The sequence below is a fragment of the Sinohyriopsis cumingii genome, chromosome 1 (assembly GCF_028554795.1).
Source record: "Sinohyriopsis cumingii isolate HCF-2022 chromosome 1, ASM2855479v2, whole genome shotgun sequence".
Classification (NCBI taxonomy): Eukaryota; Metazoa; Mollusca; class Bivalvia; order Unionida; family Unionidae; genus Sinohyriopsis; species Sinohyriopsis cumingii.
In genome coordinates this window covers 64,530,702-64,555,546 of record NC_142961.1, presented here as the reverse complement: position 1 = coordinate 64,555,546, position 24,845 = coordinate 64,530,702, and the positions used below count along the sequence as shown (strand labels likewise).

Genomic DNA, 24,845 nt, shown 5'->3' with positions numbered 1-24,845 from the left:
AATCCTTTTATTAGTTGAACAGAAAATCATTTAATTTAATCTTAAGTACATGTACCCAAAAATTAAAAATTAAAAATCCAAGAAATGTTTTAAGTTGATTATCTATACTACAACTCACATAGCTCTTTAGACCAATGAGTAGGTTTCTGCTTTTTCTTCTTTTTGACCTGACTGGTAGCGGAGACCAGTGCTGTCATTCTATACTAAAGTTTTATGCTGTTTCAGCCTCCCATTACTTCTGACTATCAGATGCTTGCTAGTAATTAATAACTTTATTTCCGCTATCCATGGTATGCGGATGTAAGTAAGATCCCTCTCTTTTTGACCTGTTGCATATACCAGAACACTAACCTTTTTAGTATCAATCCCTATTAGAACAGAACACATATGCATACATCTATTAATAAACGTTTTTTACATTGCTAATGCATGCATGGAAAGCAATATTACCCCAGGGCAAGAATAAATGCCTGGAAACCTTCTTATGAGGACTATATCACTTGGAAATAACCAATGCTTAGGATGGAGCTGCAGTTAGATCCAGCCATTATGGCAGAATTTTGAAAAGAGAGGGAGAAGCAATATCAGAAATTCAAGATAAATTAATAACAAATTTAAAAAAAATGAAAACTGTAATAGGATAACAAAATATGTTAAATAATAATGATAATAATAATAAGAAGAAATCAATAAATAAATAATACTAATTTATTATTGTTATTAATAGCAGTATTTTTCAGTGATATTTAATAATATCCAAAACAGTATTATCGAATAGCAAACATAACACACATACATGCATATGTACATATATACATGCATAATTAATACATGTTTTGTCATTGCTTCTATTCTTTTTTAATAACATTTATGACAAAGTCCCCATTAAACACAATCAGCACTTTGTTGTCCTTTCATTCATTGGATGCTGTCACTGTCCTGGTTGAATGCTGTTCCTTTTGTAATAGATATATGCCCTCCCAGCATTTCTGCAGTTACAATTCTTCTAAGAGCATGTTTCCTCCTCCAGTAGTAACTGAGGTATTCATGGGACCTGGCCCCAAACCCAGTAACAAGGAGAGATATCTCCATCTAATGACCACCTATTTCAGGGGTAGGCAACCTACGGCACTTGTTCCACAAGGTGGCATGCCAAGAGGTTTTGTGTAGCTCTTGAAGTACAGACAAAAATCTTGATTTTAGCAGTGTTACTCTCTTATTGGTGGCACTTGCTCTTTCATTTTGTAATTAATCTGGAAAAAAGTGGCATGCTATGTAAAAAAGGGTGCTGACCCCTGACCTATTTATTTATAGCTAAATATTTTAGCTAAGAGGGCCGGATTTTTTAGGCAGTTGTAGTACTCAGAAGGTATAATGATTGGGTAAGTATTGAGGAAGAAATGTATTTCATGTTTCCTAATGTGTACAGGCAATTTAAATGCACCAATATTGACAGTATTATTTAACAAATATATAATATTGGATATTATCAAGAAAACTGATCAAATGCTTTCATTACACCTGTCGTAAAAAAGGCTGATACAAATGAACCTTTCAGTTTACTTGTTTGTTACCTATGTGAAGTTTTCACCTAGACGCATAACAGTAGGATACATGAGGAAAATTAATTACTTGGCAAAGAACATTCAGGTTTCAAAGCAGGTTATTCTACAGTAGTTAATATGTTTACATTATATACATTCATTTTTGAGCATTTAAGAAAATAAAGGGTGGATACTATACAGTATTTGTTGACTATAAGAAAAAGCTTTTGATAGGGTGGAGAGAATTTTATTGCACCAAAAGCTACTTAGCAAAAATATGAGTGGAAAAAATGTTAAGAATTATTAAATCAATCAGTAATGATGTAAAAGCATGTGTTATGCCCAAAAGATTTATTACGAATGTGTTTGATTTTATCGCCTTTACTCTTTTCATTATTCTTAAATGACCTGAAGCCCTTTCTAGAAAACGGTACTGGAGTTTCAGTAGAAACGTTAGAATTAGTTTTACTGTTGTATGCAATTTAGTTGCCTTTCCTGATCAGTTACAAAATATTCTCAACTGATTGCATCATTATTGCCTAAAGTTGAAATTAAAAGTGAACATGAAAAAAAAAGTGAGACTGGTTATATCTCAAAGGGGTGCTTATCTCAGAAGTTATGAAAAGTGGTACAATGGCCCCACAAAGGTAAACATTGAATCATCACAAATATCTTTAATGCACATTATTGTCAAATAACTCTTGGTATTTGTGTAAAAAATTATGTTTGAAAGCATTAGATGCTGTGTATATTTAGAAGTGAAGTCATTTAAAATTTGGTAAAATACTTGTGACTGCATTACTTTATAGCTCTGACTTTGAGATAGACCCCATTCTTAACAGTTTAGGTCAGAGGTTGGGATTTATTATGATGCAAACCATATTGAAAAAGTTCATTTTTCATTTTATAAATGTATTCATTGTATATATACAGACATATTGAGTTATGAAGGATTGGTCTGAAGAATATAATATGAAAATATATAGTCATAAATATGCCACAAGACAGATTTCCAAAACAGTGTTACAATCTACAGTTAAGATTGGGAGAAAATTGGGATAGCTGGGTTAGTAATATTAGAAAGGTTTTCATTTATGTATTGGTTTGCAGTATTTGGTATAGTCAAGGTGTGAAAGATGAAAATATATGTTAACAAATGTTTAATTAGAGATGTGAAGATATTTTTAAGCAAAAACTTATGATGAAATTGAATCAGTAGAAAAGATTGCATTTTGATCGGTCATTGTCATAAATATCTAGAATTGTCAGGAGACAAATTTTTGTTACATAATTGTTATGCTCAGAGTGGGTTGCTTGGAGATCATTTGTAAGACAGGACGATAATGAAATCTTTGTTATGAAGAAAGACTGTCAGATTTTTTGTCAGTATTAAAAATGAGGATTTTATTTTATGACTACCTTTCTTTTATATGAAGAATTACAAAGAAAGAATTTACATGTACTTCTTATGCAAAAATCCAGCATTATAAGAATTTATGACTTATATACAAAAAAATAAATATAAAAATTCAGATGATTAATTTAACATATTTTTTTATAAAAGCCTTAAAGATTAATAATAATAATAATAATAATAAAGACTTTATTTAGAGAAGGTAATTCAATTAGAGAACTAATCTACCTTGGGGTCTTCTATCTGTTATGTACAATATATACAGTAAATACAATATGATGTGAAGAATCCGGCTTGACACGAGATAATTAAGTGATTTTAAAAGTCAAAGTATCAGGCCTGGAAATATGCTCCACCTCTACCTGTGGACTCAAATTTCTTTTTTGGGGGGCAAAAAATGGCAAATATATTTGGTGGAGAGTGTCAAAGGAGGAAACAGAAAATGCTGCAATAGAGAAATATAGATCTGGATAACAATTCATGGTTGAAAGGATTGGGACTCAGACTTAATGGGTTTGGACTGAAATATTTTCCCAACTTGGGGGATCATGGTGAGGAGGATCTGCTGAAGAGTGACATTGACCATGGTAATTGTGTGCCAGTTTTATCATAATAACCACTCTTTAAAATCAGCATGTCTGACCGCTCCAGTGGTCTAGTGGTTAGTGCATCCATCTCGGATGCAGGAGGTCGTTGGTTCAAACCCCAGCTGAGTCATACCAAAGACTTACAAAAATGGTACTAACAGCTGCCTCACTTGGCGCTCAGCACTAAGAGATTAGTGTTAGGACTGGTCGGCCTGGTGTCGAGATAATGTGACTGGGTGGGACATCATGCTGCATGTCTGCAGCATGATGCCCCAGTGCTAGACATCACTATAAACTGCCACACTGCAGACATAATATCGATATGACTTAAATTTATTTAAAAGTTACGTTAAAAATCCTAATCACACACACACATAATCAGCATGTCAGCTCCTATGCAGTAATCAGAGTGGACATTTGACATGTACTTGGTGGGGAATGAGATTTGTCACAGGCATGACTTTCAAAGAATTTGATTAAAGCCAAGATCTTCATACACTATATAGATTCGATGGACATTGCTTCAAGGCCATGTTCTATAGACCTTTTGGTCTGACAATCAAATTACAATTTCATATTTTTGAAAGTGAAAATTATAATTGCAAACACATCTTTACTAACAATAACTCTCTCCAACATGAAATGCTTGACCTCATGGGTTATGAAAAATAGGTGGATATGAAATTCCAATGGTTGTCAGAACATGACCTAATATTGCTGCATGCAGATCTCAGCTATGTTAGCGATCTAGGTTTTATTAGACTGGACTTTTAATTTCAGATTTTCTTTTCCAGAGTTTATAAATGCCTCCAAGGAGGAGTTGATGGTTCTTACAGTATCCAAAATTGTGAATGAACTGATACAGGCACATGAAAAAAACAAAGATATCAACCTTAACAGGTGAGTATTGGAGCAGACAGGAAGAGAAATTGTGGAATAGGTGTGTTTATATACATGTACTATGGTTCACACGTATGCGTGATCTTGATTCTGCATCAGGCTATTTGAATTTTTTTGTCATTGATGTATTTCAGATATTCTGTGCCTGTGACAAATATGTCCATTCACTTTTACCAAATACAGTTTGTATTACTAATAACAGAAATAAATTTTATGCTCTTACTAAAATTAGCAACAACGTATAGATTTGGAGGCTTTTCTGTTTTTTGTTTTTATTTTCTCAAAGGCGGTGACTCAGATTTAGGTATATGATTAGACCTGATATGTAAATTGGGGGGTGTAGAATGGGGGGGGGTGTGAAGCACAAAATTATGAACATCTTTGATGCATTTATCAACTTGTTGCACATTAAATGATAATTATTTAAAACAGCTATTACATATTTAATATTATTTTTTTTACAGAGAAACTATTCATTGGTACATATAAATATAAAAAAATTGGAAACTTAAGTGTTAATATTTAGAGTACATATACATACCAGGTCACCAGTAATGCCATAAAATATGAATACTTAATTTCTTGCTAATACACTCACACTGACTTAGGAAAAACTGCATTTTTGAAACATTCAGATTTGCTGGATATGTCCAAAGAGTCTGATTTCTGACTGACAATGATATATATAAATCAGATATTGGGATGTTCTGTATCAAAAAACTTTTATTTAGGCTTGAAAAATACTTTATCTGAAAATTCTTATGGGATGTCAAAGGTATTGACATCATAATGTACATGTACTTGAGATTAACAATTGAACAGTTATGTATAATTGCCTGGACAAAGAGGGGGAGTAAACCATTTGATTTTATGGGAAAGTTGTTGTTATGGGGTTTAATGCCATTTTTCAGTTCAAGATAGGCCATGTGGGGCAGCCAGTATAACTGTGGGGGGGGGGAGAACTGGGAATAACCCCCGAAAGAACCACTGACCCACAAGGTACTGGCAAGCTTTCTCATGTACCCGTTTGGCTGACCCTGAGACTCGAACCCATGCAGAAAGAGGTGAGATGGCAGTGATCCATAGCAGAGAGTACTTTAGACCACTTGGCCACCCAGGACCCCTCATGGGAAAGAGAGATCACCATAAAAAGAGATGTCAATCTTTAAACAACAGAGGAAATATGAAACAGAATAACTGCAATATTAATTGTAAATTTTATTTATAACTGATTTGCACTTCTGCAGAAGAAAAGCAGGGTGTATTATGTTTGATTATAATAGCAAATACCTTTATACCTACAACTCAGTGGTCCACAGCTGTGTAAGTTATATGCTTGTAACTTCACCTAATATTGTGTATATGAGTGATTTGGAGTGCAGTGTGCATTTTAGACTATAAATTCAAATGGAATGGGGATGGGAGGAAAGCAGCAATGGCTAAAACTTATTTTGACAGTTTGGGCTATTGTTCTACACAGGATTGAGCAACAGTTGTTCACAGAATACATTTAAGACAAACACAAAGAAGACTTAATGGCTTTATTGTTGATGGTTCAATAATAAATAGATTTGACAATTATCAGGAATACAGCATATCTTTCCAAATTATTAAATCAAACTCTTGCTTATTTTGGCACTAAAGTTTTGTAGTTCTTCAAGAATTGGGGAAATTATTGCAAAATTTCAGGAGCCAGGCAACGATCATGCTGATCCAGATTTGTGCTATAATGAAGTGCATTATAGTGGAGTTTGACAGTATCCAGATGCAATTTGCAGTTTCATAGACCTAAATATGTATATTATGGGTTTTGTCTATTCCATTTTGGGAGCTAAGATAACTCAGTAGAGTGACAGATTTGTAGTGTATTGATTGTTGGGTCTATACCTGCCTGGGTCAGTTGCTTCAGTGTGTACTTGGGGAAAGACACTTACATCCCTTCACCACTGCATAACATAGCCAATACTATTAAAAGTGCTGTTAACCTCCCATTTTGTACAGACTGTGGCCTTGTCAGTCAGCTTTGTTTTTTCATGGAATGTTGCTTGTATTATGTAGTGGCTTTATGGCCCCTGAATGCACACCTTCTCTTATGTTAGGTTTCCCAGTAAAAGTTTTGTTTTTCATATTCATTGTAAAAATTTTGACAGTACTAGAAACTGGGCAATTGGCCATGTCTATAAATACCTTAGCTTGAAGATATAGTATAAAATCACACCATCAAGGTCTTTTCTAGAAATGTAAATTTCAGAGACAAATTATTCAATCCATTTTTGTAAAAAGTAGAGAGTTTTTTTAATATAGAATTGAGTGTAGTGCTTAAAATGTGATGCAACATTTTTGTCTGTTCATGTTGATTTTTCAGGACAAGTTTTGCAGATATTAGAATGATTCTCACAATCACTCATCCTAGAATAGACCTTGCACCATGTCATTTCTTTGTGATTATTTTTGAATGAAATACCTATGTACATATATAATCATGCCATATTATCCGTAAAAACCTTGTGTATTGATAGGATGAAGATAAAAGTTTCGAGTAAGTATGGACTGTCCAGTCAGCCACGACTGGTGGACATCATTGCTGCTGTGCCTCAACAGTACAGAAAGGTAACTTGATTTTGTCTGTCAGTTTCAAGCCAGATTTGCATTAAATGTAAGAAATTATTGATTCATATGGTAAGATTGTATTGTGCACTACAAACGTGAAATTAATCATTGATTTTATAAAACTAAATGTATTACTAATTCAGGAGGCAATATGGTTCTATTAGAATAAAAATAATAATAATATCACAAACATTGACAGACTGCAGAAAGCTAGTAAAAGGTATTATCTTTTTGTAATTGTAAACCTGATGAATGCCCAGTGTTTGAAAGGAAGCACAGAATTCACTTTCCTGCATATTATGGGAGATAATAAATTATAGTAATAAAGAATCAAATATTGCCCATTTCAAATTTATTAGGTCAGATATCAAGAGCAGAAATTAGAATATCTGTTATTAAATAGAGTTGTATTTTTTTCTTCTGCTAATTCAAAAACATTAGCAGTTGATTGCAGTGAAAAGCAGTTTCAAGTACATGCATTTTTTCAGTATTATAATGGGATCAGACTTAATTGGGTTATCAGTTTTTAATATTTTTTAGACAGAATTTATTGATCAGAAATTTACTAGGTATATTTCCTTATATTTGCATATGTGTTTTCTTAGGTATAATTAACTAAGTTTTTTTTTCTATGTAAATATCCACATAATATTTTAAGCACTTTTAATTTTTCATATGCAGTTGATACATAAAAATGATAATTATTTTTTGGTACTTAAATTTTCGCTACAATGAAGGTTTTTGTTTTAAAAGTCCTAAATTGGAAGACTTGCATGTTCAAGAATTATAAAGTATATGTGAATAAACTATATGTGAATATTGTATTTTAAAAAAAGCAAAAATAAAGGTATTCTGTTTTGAAAATGTTTGTTATACTTCATTTTATTAACAACTGGCAATTTTATGCCATTTAGATAGAGAATTTCTCTCTCTTCAAGAATTATGTTTAAAAAAAACTTAAAAGCTGGATTGAAGTATTTTCAGTAGAATGTGCATTTAATACCAATTAGTGCCATAATGTTTTGTATATCTACTAAATCATCAGCTCTCAGTCTTTCTAATAATAAAATAGTACGTACCGTTGTGCTTTACTGAGAGCCAATGAAGTGTTGACATAAATTAACAGCAATCTCTGTATTCCACTCCACAAATTTTAAAGCAGATTATAATAAGTGGTCTCTATTATTATATGCAAGTCAAACTGATTCTTTTTTTAAAATATAGATGTAGTATAATTTGAGTGTAACTGACTTTTAATAAACACATAATTATTATTATTTATTCACAAGGGTTAGCAGTACATACATGTATAAGCAAATTCTGCCAAGATATACTGGTATATGATGCTTTTATTGCAATTGTGTCTGGTGTATGTGAATTTAATATTGAAGATCATGTATATGCTTTGGGATCCTCTTTATTGTTGAGTCTTTCTTTTTCATAACAGGATCACTATCCAAAAATGATTGTCTATACATTAAATTTTGTATTTTGAAAAGAAAAAAATGAACAATTTCATTTATGCAAAATTGCCTAAATTACAGTATTTTATGACTTTAAAAAAGTTTAAATCAAGAGCTAATACACTTTTGTTTATTCTTTTTATCAACATAGCAAATCACTTATTTTCATTTTATAATTAAAATGCCCTATATTTAGGATGATTTACACTATAGGAAGAGAAAGAAAACAACCCCGTGTAGTCAAATTTAGAAGAATTTCCATTGCAGGTTTTATTGCCCAAGCTGAAAGCCAAGCCTGTACGGACAGCAAGTGGGGTAAGAGTTATGCTGCTATAGGAATGGGGCAATGTAGAGAAAGAAAAGCCTCAGTCAAATATTGCATATTTAATAAAATTTTCATGGCAAAGAGTTTAGAGAATTGCAGACTAACATGTGTTGGTATCATGGAATAGAAAGACCTTTGGATAATTTTTGACTCGGTTTGAGCTTATTTTTATCAATCAGGATTCGTCATTGTCGTAAATTACCCAATTGCTGCCAGTGAAGATTAGTTCTGAATATCTGTTACCTTTAGAGATAAATTTGGATAGAACAAGGTTACAGGATTTAGTTTGGATATGACAGCAGTAATATTTCTGGTTTGGGTCATTGATAATATGGTAGTAATACATACTGAAAATTATTATCTACAGTGATGAAATTTCAGTGCTTTTACTATTTAATGTGACATCTTAATTTCAGATAGCTGTAGTTGCTGTAATGTGTAAACCTCACAGATGCCCTCATATTGCCATGACTGGAAACATCTGCGTGTAAGTAATCAAATACATATTTTGAGTAATTTGCTTGTCATTTTCAGTAAATATATGACTAAATGACAATATGAAATAATTATAAGAGAGATTATACTGCTGTGCAATAAATCTTGTTATAATAAACCTTGCAGTTACAAATGTCTGGATATAGTGAACCTCAGGTAGCATGCAGCTCATAAGAAAGAAAATACATCATTGTAATGAGTACCTTGTAATTAAACAGTTGCATAACCTCATAATCATTCATTATTGCAAGTGGTTACTGTATTTGTAATGCATGGTCATGGCATTCACAGCATTACATATATTTTGTATGCATATCAGTGCATTCAGTAGCTTTTGCTGTGATCGTACAAGTTGCTTTTATCCTGTTAAATGTTATTGTTGATGATATGGCAGTAGTAATGATGATACATTCTTGGTGGCTTACCAAAATATTAATCACGATACATTCTAGATGGCTTAGTAATCATGATACATTCTAGATGGCTTACTGAAATGGTGATCATAATATATTCTAGATGGTTTATGAAAATAGTACTCAGGATACATTCTTGGTGGCTTACCAAAGTAATAATCATGATACAGTCAAGATGGCTTTCCAAAATAGTAATTATGATACAATCTTGGTGCCTTATCAAAATAGTAATCATGATACATTTTAGATGGCTTACCAAAATAGTAATAATGATATATTCTTGATGGCTTACAAAACTAGAAGTTTGCAAAATAGTAATCATGATACATTCTAGATGGCTTACCAAAATAGTAATCATAGTACATTCTTGGGGGCTTACCAAACTAGAAGTTTTCTTGCTTTGAAAACATCACATTTAATCTGTATCAGTTTATGTGTATATATGACAAATAACTTTTCCCATGTTGTAGTAAATTTGAGTAAGATTTATAAGACTTGACTGTTTCTCTGTCAACAGGTACTGTCCAGGTGGCCCTGACTCCGACTTTGAGTATTCTACACAGTCCTACACGGGATATGAGGTAAGCTGTTGTTTTTTTTTAATTGAAATGTCTTCCAGCAATATAATAAATTGGATATTTTACTCCCTGCTTTGGAATTAATTGCATTTTGAAAAATTTGATGGGATATTTTATGAAAATTGCAAAACAATCAAATTGTGCTTCAAAACTAATTCTTAATCATCAGGATGTTAATCATGCCTTTTTTAATGCATCAGACAGCTTTGTGAGGTGTCTAAGATGAGTTTAAGTGCATTTGATTATGCCTCTCCATCAATAACTTGGCCCAGATAACTCGTGAAACCATTTACAGTACAGGGTCAGACATGTTTCTAGTTTTTTCTTCTAGAAAATACCAGATTAATTGGCCCCAATTTGTTGAATGTGGAGAAAATCCAACCAAAACTGGTAAATGAAACTTTGATACATCTTTCATTTTATCTTGAAAATGGCAGTTAGTGCCCAATAATTTGAATCAGCATCATGAATCATCACAGCTTAAAGAAAGAAGTCGAATGTTAAATTTTGTTTACAAAAAAATTTTCAGTACACTGTAAATAACAGCCACTGATGATAATTTTGATCAATAAAAATGTCACTAATGCCTGCTGATGGCAGCACTTTAAAAACTAAATACCAATTAAATAAGTTTTTTCAAATGAAGTTTGTGTTTTACTTCTTTCTTTTAATTTGGCTTCAGTGTAATCTTCAAAAATGCTATATGCCCACTTGTATTCAGATGTGAAAAGTGTCAGTCTATTGTTACAGCTATGTCATAAGCATTGATGAGAGCCTAATTAGGTGCCAGCTGTATTTTGATCTCCAATTTGTGGAAATGTTTGTTGTATTGTTACAATCAATTAAAAGTAGACCTGCCTTTTATTATCATGCTAATTACATCTTTTGTATCAAATCAAATAAAGGGGATGGAATTCCAAAAACTACAGCATGCAAATCCTGCCTGTGTAAGAGCTAGCAGTCATAATGGTGCATCAGATCAACTAATTTCAGTTCACAGTTGAACATTATTATGAATATTATTATGTAGGTAACATAATTAAAGTATGTCACATTAATCAGTGGTTTATCCTACTAATTAGCAGATGTGATCAAGGATAGCAAGGGAAGCAAAGCAGAAGGAGCTGTCATTACATGAAAAACTTTGTTTTCACAGATACAGTTCATTATGGAGGCACAAGTTCTAGGGTTTGTTGTGAATTTAAAATGGCAGAATTGGCATGCAGTGGTATGATCAAGGATAAAAAGTTTCGTTGTCTTTAAAAGCATTGTTGAGCATTTAAATGTTTTCTTGTACATTTCCCAGTATATGCAGTTTGATCCATTAAAATCTTTTAATTTCAGCCCACTTCCATGAGAGCCATTCGTGCACGATACAATCCATACCTACAAACTAGACACAGGGTAGAACAGGTCTGTATCAGGATTTAGACTTTAGATTTGCTTTTCAGTTGGCCTATTGCCTGTTGTCTGTTTGCACATGTTTGTTATCACAACTCCTAAACTACTAGGAAAATTGCCAAGAAACTTTTTACATTAATCCAGAAGTCTGGTTGGTGCCACATCCAGGAGAGCTGCCACAGTGGCTATCTTGAAAGTCTTATTGTTGCTCCTTCTGAATGCATAGTCACATGAACAGTCACTTAAAAACTTCTTAGGATGTTTAGTTGGTCTTAAATCAAAATTAGATTCAATTTCAAACTTCTTGTTATTGTTAGTCCTCAGAATGGATGGCTTTTTTGTCATGGGTTTTCACTAGTCCTCAGAATGGATGGCTATTTTGACATGGGTTTTCACTACAAAACTTCTTATGATGTGTTATGATGTCTAGTTGGTCAGAAATGAAAATGGCCAGTTCTGACAGCCAGAATAAGGCATACATCTTGAAAATATTGGGATTGCTACACATAAACTGAAGTCATATGTCATCACTACTTCTGACTGGATGGTAATATAAAATGATAGTTTTTACAAAAAAATCTGCTATTATGTCTTATTGATCCTAAATGAAAATGGTGCTAATCTAACATCCAGATAATGGCAGCCATCTTGAAAATCTTGTGATTGCTTCACATCACTGTAAAGTCTTATCAACATGGGGTTTTCACCAGAAGAATTTTATGGTGTCTAATTAGTTCTAAAAGAAAATGATGCCAATCAGATGTCCAATATGACCACCCAAGTAGCCATCTTGAAAATCTTATTGACACTGCATCAGAATGGATGGTCATATTGACATGGGTTTTTCAACAAAAGATTTCCTTTGGTGTCTTACTGATCCTGAATGAAAATGTTGTTTATCTTACATTTAATATGGTCACTATGTTAGCCATATTGAATATCATGTTATTGCTCAAGAATATCAAGATGGCTTCAACAATCAGCAATTAAAATGAAAAAAAATGGCCTCATCTTGAATTCCTGGAAATTTCCTTTCAGTGAGTAGAGTGTGAGTCACTTTGAGTGATTTTCATTTTATTTGATTATGAATTTACAGATAACTGAAGGAATTTAAGATACTTTGTGTCAGTTTTCTTTTTGTCATGATGTCCATTTTGTGCAAGCTGCCATGTGATAGTGTTTTCGACTACAAGTGAGGCCTAGCATCGAGATCAAATATGTATATGATAGTGAATGCACTAGTGCCAGGAAGGTTTCTTATAAAACTAATAAAAGACTGAATTTTCAGACCTTGAATTCATAAAACTTTTTTAAGTCAGACTTTAAATTCTACTCTTGTTAATACTTGATACATAATCTTTGACTCCAGAGTTAGAAATTAAAATTGCAGTGACCTAAGTGAAAAGTTATTGTTCCAGTAACTCAAAACTTGCATTTTTATTTTTCAAAGCAAAAATGAAAATGACACAAAAACTTTGAAGCAATTAAGTTTATCACCAGTAGTATTGTAGGTATTTGCGCTTAAAATTTCTTTAGGTTTCTTACCAAATCATAATACATTAGGAGTTTATATACTATCTCAAAAATTCAGCCCTTGTAGGCTTTTCTCTCCGAATGTCTTCTTCAGGTTTGTTACCCAATAATAATACATTAGGAGTTTATATAATACCTCAACATCCAGCCCTAGCAGGCCTTTTTTAGCAATAGAAGTACAAAATGTGATCTGTTTGCCAAGGAGAAAATCAGTTGAGAGTGGTGTCTCCCCTTGAGTATTGGGTTTGCCAAATTTTGTCAATTCACCAGTTACTAATTAGCTTGTGCTAGGAAGCATGATTTTTTCTCAAGGCCTCACAGATACTGAATCCACTTGTGTTGTTTCAACTGTATTTCTGTGCCTCACTTTGTCTTCATTGTAGATGAAAAGTTCAAACTTCATTTGTCAAATTTCATAATACAGTAAGCATGTTAGTACCATTTTAATTGTCTTGTATCCAAAGTACTTGACCTCATCTACAAATTCTTTTGTTACATTTTGCAGTGTATATGCATGTGATTTAAAGAGTCATTTGTGTATTTTTTGTTTTAGAGTAATTTAATGCAACACTGAACAGATTACACCTGTGAGTGCAATTATTCAGTTCACTGTTTAGAGGTGTTAATCCATTGGGCAGGATTATGCGTGTAATAAGTAATCATCATTACTCCTCATGAATTTATAGTCATAGCAGTGTGAGGCTTTGACCAAAAGACTTGTTATCATGGCTAGATGGTCTTAAATGAAAATGGTGCTGATCTGAGTATCATGGTGACCATTGTTAAAATATTGTCATTATTGCTCCTCCTAGAATTATGGTGATAAACTGACCTTAGCATTACACAGCTACCATTGTTAAAATATTGTCATTATTGCTCCTCCTAGAATTATGGTGATAAACTGACCTTAGCATTACACAGCTACCACTGTTCTTCAACCAACTGAATTTTCCATTACAAGATTTGAAAAAAAATGGCATTGAGAAGTATAATACAGTGTGACCCCGCTATAACACGGTAGTTGAGAGCCATAGAATCCGACCTTGTTATGAACTGAACCGTGTTATAAGCAACCAAGTCAGTTAGCTGAAGAAAATGTACCCCCCCCAAAAAAAAAAACACCAAAGAAAATTGGGGGTGGGTAATAAATGCAGGCGGTAAAATACTTGCTTCATCAGCACAGTTGCCATCTTCAATTGATGCATATTAAATGAGAAATACACCTGTAGTGAAAACAGAGAAGACATAATATAATAATTTACTTTATTTAGAGAACCATGAATTGGTACATATACGTGAATCCTGTTTATATATAAATGTCTAATGTATAGCATGAATAGAGCATCAACACCATGTACTCACCTGGGAACCTTATCATATACATTGAATCCACAATACAAGTGATTCCATCGAAAATATGCACACACACAGCTTTAAAATATTCAATGATTTTGTAACAGGTCATATTGGTCTGAGTTCGGTGGAAAAACACAGCACAGTCACATAACGAATGACGAAACACATTTACTTTAAAGTACGTTCCAAGTCAGTAAAAGTTAGTTTGCGTTTTAAGCCGCCATTGATAGCATTCGTAAGCATACACTTTCTCCTACAGAAAGGAAACTTTCACAGCACAGTTAACATGTTCCAGTCACGTTGGAAAATGCAAAAATCCATCAGATTCCGTCAGTTTTATTTAAGTTTGGTACTGACTTCCTTTGAAGAAAAGTTCTTTGCTGTTATTGAAAGATTGTAGTCGGCTTTCTTTGATGAAGGGTGCATGCGCTATTGAAGTCGCCGCTAAAGGACAGCTTTGGAGAACCAAACGAATGCCCATTTCTTATTGTGGCAGCAACATCAAATAATTGTATTGCTTGATTGAGATGTATTTTTTCCATTTGCTGAGTACGTTTTCATAACAGTCAGTGCTTCAAAGGTAATGTTTCCTTTGTAATTTCAGCTGTCTAGTTTATATGGGTACATTTTTAAAAAGGAATTGGCCATCGTTTAGACTATTCTAGTCACTGTCCCTCCATGCCTACTGAATAAACCAAATAAGTAAGAAGTATTTTTTTCTTCCATTTATGGTGGCAGCGTCATGCTGCCTTCCACGCATGCGTCTGAAAATTAACAAACGGCCAACAGACGATAGAGATGCATGTATTCTGATGATAGGGGTTATTACCGAAAACGTGAGTGTTCTGAAGAACTTAATTCTGAGTGAAAGGAAGAGGAATTTTACTTACCATCCACATACAGATGTCAGTCTTTGTAAATATATTAATTACTAGCGATCGGCCGAAAATCTGATGAAAGATAGATTACGAGACAATGCCTTGCCTGGTTGATCTCCGTTACCAGAAATGTCAACAACAAAAATTCGGATATTTCACAACATACAGAACGCACGCTAGATTTCAGGATAAGCGGATTATGATATAACAATGCACTGTTTAGATGGTTTGTCAGTATGGACAAAGAATTTGTTTATGTAACAATAGATACATTTCAGTGCATTTTATTGCCAGTTTGCGGCTTCCTTTCATGGGGCTTCTGAATTTCTGCACTCCAAACCAATGGTTGTATATAAAAGTTTAAACAGCCAACAATGTCGCCAACAAATAAAAAAGCCACATGGTGTGTTTTGCAGCCAATAAGGAAAAACAGTCCAAGTTTGCGACATTGGCGAAGACCTACGTGATTCCAGAATAAACTTTTTATGCGGTTTTTTTTGTTCTTTTTACTTTTAAGAAGAAAAAAAATACTTTTTTGTGTACGAGAAAAATACTTTTTCGTGTACGACAAAAATACATATAAAATTTCAGGAGTCAAGCCACGATCATCTTGTATTATTCATACATGATCTCTTCCCCCAAAATGATAAGCAACATTTTACGTTTTTTTCTCTTAATACTTAAGAATTTTTTTTGTGCACAAGAAAAAATACATGTATATGAAACTTTGGGAGCCATGCCACAGCCACGTTATATCTGAATTCATGTTATAACGGAGCGCACTATAGTGGGGTCACACTATATGACTAATGTAATTAGATTCTAATCAGTGACAGTGTCCATATCGGCTGCCAACTTTGCAAGATATTCTTGAAATTTTGGCCTCTAGTTCATGGGCAGGAGACCTGAAAACATGCTATGCAGTATGGAATGTTCCTGCAATAAAGATGTTCCAAGACATGCAGTTGATTGTTCCACTACTGCTTTACTTTAGAGTTCTTGTCAACTAGGACAAATCTGACATTATCTCATCCCATCATTTCCTTTTTTTTTATTTTGTGGAGTTCAAATCCTGTTGATACAAGTCTGACTATCTTGGGAACTTGTATTTAAGATCATCTCAGTGGTGTCTACCATTTGCTAGAGAATCAGATACCAGTCTAGTTATTTCTTCACCCTTTGGCTCTCTTCTTTGTGACAAAAGATACCTTCATTTTTGGCTGCCTGTTCATGAGAGCGCTATATGTGATCTTTCTATACCAGTGGCATCCAGACTTGGTACTTTAGACCCATTGACCAAATTTGAGTCTATATATGGTCTCATCTTTGCAAAGGAAGGGACTTTACTTGTCTTAAGGTAGACATCCCACTGCAAGAACAAACACCAAAAATCAAGAACTGCTCAGATGCCAGCATGACAGGGTGAGATGCCCACCTCTTATGATTCTTCATAGAAGTGAGTGAGGTCTGTCTCCTTCAGAGGTGCTCATAACACATTATTCTCCTGGAGATGAAGGAGATGAAAGCCACGGTGCATGCTTTTCAGTCATGGCAGGAGACTCAGCCTGGAAATTGCTTTCTTATTCCATCTGACACATCAGCTGTTTTCAGTTATGTCAGAATCAGTAAGGGAACATTCCACAGACCTCCTTCTGCTGGATTAGGATTTTTTTCAGGTGGTGTCATTCTTAATAAATACATATCCAAGTCTGCCACATCCCGTGCAGGCTGAATGTTGTAGTGGACTCAATATACTTTTGGATTTGACAGATTCATACTGAATGTTTTTTATCCACCTTAGCCTTCAACTGAATCTGCACCTATTGGGGTTAACCTCTTGTAGACCTTTTGTGACACATTGGCATGCAAAGATCCCAGCCTTGATGTCTCTAGTCCCAGAGTCCAAATCCAGAGATGCTGGGCCTGTACACCTGGCTCATATCAAGCAAACCTTCAGAAGAAAAACATTTTTCATAACAAGTGGTAGATAAAATGGCTCAGGTAAGAAGGTTCACCACTTTTTAAGCACATAGGGGTGCAGGGGAATGTAGAGTTGTCTTCCAGTGGTGCAATTGGAAACACGTTTCTACTTTAAAAGCCTTAGTACCACGGACAGCAAACTTCCTCCTGGGTTGTTTGAAAAGAAGTTAGCTCCCATCCATATCAAGGACTATCATTCCACAATCTCAGAAGGAAAAGTATATGACAGAACAAAAACCTCTCCAATGCTGTTGGGAGCTTTTTCTTGTCTTGACGAAAGGTTTGGGCCCATTGTCTGAAATGGAATCTTCAGCTAAGGCTCAGATGTCGTGGATACAATAAGTTAGTCACACATCTTTTAGGGAACTAACCTAGACCCAGTTTATTTTCCCACACAAGTTAGTGCAGTCAACGTTACCATTGCATTTTATTGCAACTGCTCCCTAACTGACAGTGTCCAGGCAATGGGATGGTGGTCAGAGACAAACTTCTTTGTGTTTTGAACTGAGAGACCTTTCATCTCCAAAACTTCACTTTGACTTCTTGGAACTTGTATCAACAGTGCAACAGGCTAACTACCCAGTCATTGTGTTGACATGGGCTACTCTGATTTGAAACATAATATTGGCTTCCCTTGTCAAGCAAATCTTACAGTTGTAGTAACTGACAAATAGATAGAGTTTGACTTCAGTACCTGTATCTAAGGGATACAACTCTCATATGACTTCCACTTTTGCAAGCAGAGGACAGCATTTCTGTTCCTAAAACAAGCATGAGAGGGCTGTATTTGCATGGTAGTAGCTGCACTCCTCTAGTGTTGTACGATTGTTTATTGAAGAGACATATTTTATTCCAAACATTTATTTATGATAAATTCCCAGTCTTATTCTTGAAAGTTCTATGATTTTAAGGCCAGTGATGAAATTGCACATAAAATGCCTTTTGTTTAGCAAAATGTGTTTTACGGATGAATGGATCGATACACAGCACCTAAGTATAAAAAGAAATTAGTTTAATGGATGGATGGAAACACAGCACCTAAGTATGAAATGAAATTGGTTTAATTCAGAATATATTCACCCAATTTTAAGCACATGTGTGCAGTTAGCTGCCCAGTGCATACGCATATTTACAGTCATTACACTATATCAGCACACACACACGCACACACACACACACACACACACACACACTTTGGATGTTTGATTCAGTTTGTTCTTCGCCTTTAAACTCGGCATCAAGCATCATGGTTATTGTCAATATCCATATCTATCTGTCCATCATTATGGAACAACAGGTTTTTATTGCTAGTTTCTTGGTGTATTTAGTCTTCCTGACCTTATGTTCAGCACATGCTCCAAGGGAGTCTCTCACTGTTGTTGGTTATGATGGATAGTCATTTAAATGTGACTGGTGGGTAGTTTACCAAAAGGGAAGCTCTCATGTGTCTTTTATTTAAAGTATATATGGGTACATTAAGTTAAATGGGTTTCACAGGGTTAACAAAAGCTTATATAAAGTAAAATGGTGTGTTTATGGCCCCAATAAATGTGTTGAATCCCTGTGATGAGTTACCAAAATCATGTTATTCTTGAGACATATGATTAGAGGTGAGAAGAATGTAATCGCAGGTGATAAGTGTTGCTTGCTTTCGAAGGGGTGGGGACTTTTGTGACATTAGTCTTGGACCAGTAATATATGTTTGCTGCAATACAATCTGCCATAACAAGGAAGATTTTAAAAAATTAAGTATTATTATTTTCCAATTTTTCTTGTAGCTGAAACAGCTAGGACACAGTGTTGACAAGGTGGAGTTTATTGTAATGGGTGGGACATTTATGAGTCTGCCAGATGATTACCGGGATTATTTCATCCGTAACCTGCATGATGCACTGTCTGGACACTCCAGTAGCAATGTTGAAGAGGCTGTCAAGTAAATTAATTTTGTTTCACTTGTTTTAGCATTGATAAGTATCACTCATTCAAATGCCATCATTAGTGGCAGCGTCAACAATATTTAAAGTTTTGGTTTAATATATCTGTAGTGGTCATAAGTCCTTTGCTCTGGGTTGGATATATCTCATACTTATATTTTACAATTAGTATGCTTTGCCCTTCATAACCATGCACTCCAATCATTCTTCTAACCTTCAAGGAAGGTCGTGTCTTTTGGAAATCCTAGTTAAAAATTTAGCTCACCTGTTGTTAGGGCCATCTTGCATATCTTCCGTTGTCTTGTCTGTTATTATGTATGGATGGATGGATGGATATATATATATATATATATATATATATATATATATATATATATATATATATAAATTTATTATATACTTATTTTTGTCTCCATTAACTTTACATTGTCAGAATTATGCAGTATTTTATGATACTGATAGTGAACACCTTCATATTGCACACATGTGTGCCTCAAGATAGTACAGTGTATTAGGAACTATTTTGTAAACACACCATGTACACTCGTGTAGTAGATGCTTTATGTTTTTGTTGATTAAATTTGTTGGTGAATGAACTAATCCAGCTGTTTCATCCATTTGAAAGTATAGATGATAAAGTTAATGATGTGGATGAGTTCAGTGAGTTATAAACGAAGCTTTCAAAGAAGCAAACAAATTAACGTGATATTCGCAATATCATCAACAAATGTGAGAGATGCAGTAATTGAAAAATCCGTTCTGAGAAATGGTTATTTGGTAGAGTATTTATATCTTTTCACAACTAGAATGGTTAAGCTTTTGAGGAATGCTCTGTAGGGTCTGAAAAATATAGCATAGAAAAGCATGTTGAGGCCAAGAGCTATCGCATATCTATCAGAGACGCACCATTTTACAAGTCTGTCAAAGTAATAGATTCAAGAAAAAAATACAACTGAAGGTTTTGATAGGAAACTTAAGCCTGAGAGCCAAAAATCCAAGACAACAAAAAAGTATTTTTTCCACTGGGTAAATGGAGTGTCTTACAACAGCTGCTTTTCAATTTTCCCTGTGTAGCTATTTTGATACAATGTTTGGCTAGCAATAGAAGACACACTCTATGATGCAGGTCATAGCTGGGGTCCCTCCAACAGCGAGATGCAAGTGTCAGGGCATAAGCATGTTTTCTTTAGCTGCTAATAAGAATGGTAATAAATATACTTACATTTATACATCATTAATTTCCTCAAACTGCACTTTCTTAGTTCTTCAAATCTGACAGACATGTCCTGTAAACCTGATACACACTGAAGCTGTACTGGAATTTTGAGCAGCCTACATTTTCATCTGAAATCCTTTCACCATATTGTACTGAATTGACCCAATAATCCAGTCCCTCATAATCAGAAAAGTAGAATTGAGTTGGATCAACACAGAAACAAAATCAATGTGCATTCATTCACAATATGACTCTATATTTCAATTTTAAGTAGACCAAAATGACAGTGCGTTTTTCAACTGATGTAGAGTGTGCAACTAAGTTAAAAGGTCACTGGGTGGAGCTGTGTGTACATGAATACTGTTTATTGTGTATTGATGAATCTATGGTTGTGAATTTATTTTGGAGTAAAGCATAAATTCAGTTACATTGTTTCTTGCAATGTCTTTTATTATTAAGCTTTATATAGTTAAACAAAATGAACATATAATAAAATGGTTACTGCATTTGATTGGGAAAATATGGATTCATTTTTGTGAAAAATACTGTAGTCCACAAGATCATGCAGTATTTTTTAGAAAAACTCGTTCTTATTTTCCCACACAAATGCAGTAACCTATAAATATAATCTATAAATATATATTATTCATAATACATATTTATAAGAGTAAATTAGTTACTGGCATTTTTAATTCTAAGATGCTATGAATGAGTTTTGTATTTTTAGAATGAATCATAAATAATATATACTCTTTTATTCATAAATTCCAAGGTCGATGTAACAAATTCAAATTAACAACATCACATATTCCAATTAAGCCATCAGTAATGTGAATGGCCATATGTGTTTCTGAACAAGGCTCTTGACCAACTTTTGATTGGCTGGTTTGAAATAACTGATTTGCTGACATTTAGAAATATTTAGGTGATTCAATTAAAGCCTGGAATCACATTTAGAAACATCATTAGGTATTGCATTGTTATCTTAATATATCTTTCTGTATAAGTGAAGTAGAATGTGGAATCACTCGTTCATACAGTTAATATCAGTCATGGGAGAGTATTGAAGAGATTTATTTATTTTACAGCTAGATTGGAACATTTATTTTAACAGTCAAAACCATATACTTGATTATTGTGAATTTATTCAATGACTTGGATATATTTATATCTTTGGATTTAATGTAAAATAGTCAAGAACATTTCAGAGTTACTTTCAATTCAATGAGAGACATTTTCATTTGAAACTGACTTCTTTACTGTCGAAATGTAAGTACATAACAGTTATCATTCAGAATATCTTTGGAATATATTTCAATTACATTGGATCTATTGGAATTGATAGAACATTTTAGGAAATAGGAATTCATACCATACTGTTATTTTTAATTCTTTTACTTTGTATGTTAGGGAAATAAATTAATATTTTGAACTTTACAAAACACTGTTAACAATTGTTATTGTCAACTTCTTCCAAACAGAACCAATGGACCAATTTGAACCAAACTTGGCTAAATGCATTCTGGGATGAGATCTTTTCAAGTTTATACAGTTGATGCTAAGATGCTGTTATATATATGGTCAAAGGGATTTGGTCTTGGTTGTTTGAAAATGAAATCTGTGAAATCTCGGTCAGTGGAATGTTTTATCTTGACCTTCACTTGAAGACGTTATCAGTTGTCATTGTTGTGGTGTAGTGGGAGGTATTTATGGTGGTCTCTCCCCCACCAGCTACACAACTACCGCTCTAAAATAATGGATATGATGCCTGCTGTGACTATTAAGTCTGGTCAACTTGAAATGGAACTATAGGGAGTTTTGGAGATGCCAGCCAATTTCTGAACACTAATCCATCTGTGAACTAAACCTATAGAGTTATGTCTTTGGTAGACTTGGGTGATGAGGACAAACATCCTTCCATCTGTCCACAGAAAATCAAAGAGATCTCTGGCAATGCACACACTTAGATATGTATAGTACTGAGCTACCGACCTTGGACAAGAACACTGCAGTAGTTAACAAGGCAATCCCACTGTTTTATAAGGTGGATGTAAATGTTTTCCATGCCACCTCCAAGTTAGTGCAAAAGATGGTGGCAGCTTCTTCAGTGCTTGATCTTGTATTGCTAGTAATTTTTTTGCCATTCTTAAAAATGGGACAGTGATCATGCATGAGAGTCCATAGCCTACACTACCAAGATAATTTTTTGGGCCTGTACCACTTGATGGCTAATCCTCTCTCTGTTAGCAAATTTGAATCTGGTGATTTGACATGCCTGTCTCCACTAGTCTTCCGTGAAATGCATCATTCCTTGGCTATCCAGTCTTTGGTATGCCATTGCTGTTCAGCAGTAGAATTGAGGATTACTGAAGCATACAGTGCAAGAACTGCATCACAAATTTGTCTAACTTCTGCACTAGTATTGAGGCAAAAGTGGTTTCAGCAGCAACAGAGAGACAGTGTTTAGCAAAATGAGATGAGGCTGAACACTGTCCAACAGCAAAGTTCCAAACTTGGCAGAGCTGCCAACCCTAATGATTTGGTCCTAAGTCTTATGAAAATGACCGTTAAGATACAGACTTACAGAATAAAAGCAAAACCTACAGAAACAAGATTTATGCAGTAAAAACAAGATGATTTGCTTAGAAATGTTTGATTTTGATCTGGGTTTCAGGTTAGATTTAGTAGAGTTATACAGGGAATCATGCTAACTTTACAGTATTACCTCAGATGCTTTAAACTGCACACACTTTTCATGTAAAGCTTCTTCGTGAACAAACTGTTGATTATAGAAAGTTTAAAAAATGGCACCCAATAAGCAAGCAATATTTGTTGAAGACAAAAGAGAAAATAAGCCTCATCAAAGTTATAATAATCAGTACAGAAAAATAAAAAGGAATATTCAAAGCGGGAAGGGACACAATTACATTTATTGGACATTAAATATCGATTTGAATATGTCTCGTGGCAGAAGATACAATTTAGCCAGAACCTCACTGAAGATGCTGTTATATAAAGCATATTTTTCTGATAGCTCTAACTTTGACATGTAGAGTGAGGGAGTTGCATGCCCTTTCAGTGGATCAAAACTATCTCCAGTTCAGACTGGAGGTTTCTGTTTTCCATTGAAGCAGCATGTCTTTATAACTATAAGTTGTTTGCCATCAGTGAGCAATGAAAGACTTATGACCTGCTTCCTCTCTTCATTTGATACTTCGAGACAGTAGCATCCCCTTTATAGTAAATTCTACTTAATGCTTGACTGATTTCACCAATATATGCCTTTGTTCTGTTCCCATTATTTACAGGTGTTAACATAATGGGGCGCAACAAGCTGGTCAAAGACATTGATCCTTCCTGTATAAATTGTATTTTGTGCAATTCAGGCCATACATGCTGTGGGTTTATGCTTATGCTGGTTTCAGGATGTATGGGCAACTGTCACTAACAAGCAATCTTGGTGAATGAGAAAACTAAGAAGCACACAAGCAGGGATGTGGATGTCATCAGCATTGCTGTTGCCTCCCACTGATGTCTTCATTTTGTCTAAATCCCTACAGATGGATATCTGACCCATACAGAGGAAAATTTGGCAATTCAGGTCATCACGAGCTTTTTACGCAGTGCTTGCTTTGCTGTCATCATTGTGACCACAAACAGAACAGATCTTGCATCTGAGAGCTTGGCCACTACCAATATTGTACAGTTGCCTATTTCGACCAGTAGTAGATATAACATCTACACAGAAAACTGGCTAAAGAGATCTTTCCTAAGATAGTCATTACTGGACTTAAGTACCAGACAAGAATTTTCAGCAGACCACATCAACCACCTCAACCTTTACACTCAGCTTCAAATTCTATGACAGGGTACAGTGATATATTTTCCGAGCATACCCAGTTCAAGCTTCAAGACACACATATTGCCCAGCACCTGTTCAGGTCACCCATAAATCCCCAGTGGCAACTGAAACATTTCCTGTCACATCCAGTGATCAGAGTTTGGGATGATAGGAGGTTCTTTCTCAGCAGAGAATCAGCCCCAGTTCATGGCAGGCTTCTCACTAGTGCAGGCTTTTACATCCTATGGCCCATGGGCCACATAATGTTTTAACCAATTACATCATTACATCATATAGTATAGTTTGAAAATCGCTATCCACTTGCACCATGGAGGAAGCAGCACTTGTGGTTAAAACATCAGAACTTATGATTTGCA

The 24,845-nt window shown here is 34.4% G+C and overlaps 1 protein-coding gene across 1 annotated transcript in view; it reads left to right on the top strand.

Annotated features, from left to right (window-relative positions):
- The window catches only part of LOC149807007 (elongator complex protein 3), a 71,277-nt gene that overhangs the window by 2,008 nt on the left and 44,424 nt on the right, over positions 1-24,845 (top strand). Inside the window, exons 2-8 of the mRNA XM_089960581.1 lie at positions 4,340-4,445; positions 6,965-7,055; positions 8,786-8,833; positions 9,260-9,330; positions 10,269-10,332; positions 11,674-11,742; positions 19,256-19,410. Coding sequence (XP_089816707.1) covers positions 4,340-4,445; positions 6,965-7,055; positions 8,786-8,833; positions 9,260-9,330; positions 10,269-10,332; positions 11,674-11,742; positions 19,256-19,410 — 604 coding nt within the window. The remainder of the gene's footprint in view (positions 1-4,339; positions 4,446-6,964; positions 7,056-8,785; positions 8,834-9,259; positions 9,331-10,268; positions 10,333-11,673; positions 11,743-19,255; positions 19,411-24,845) is intronic.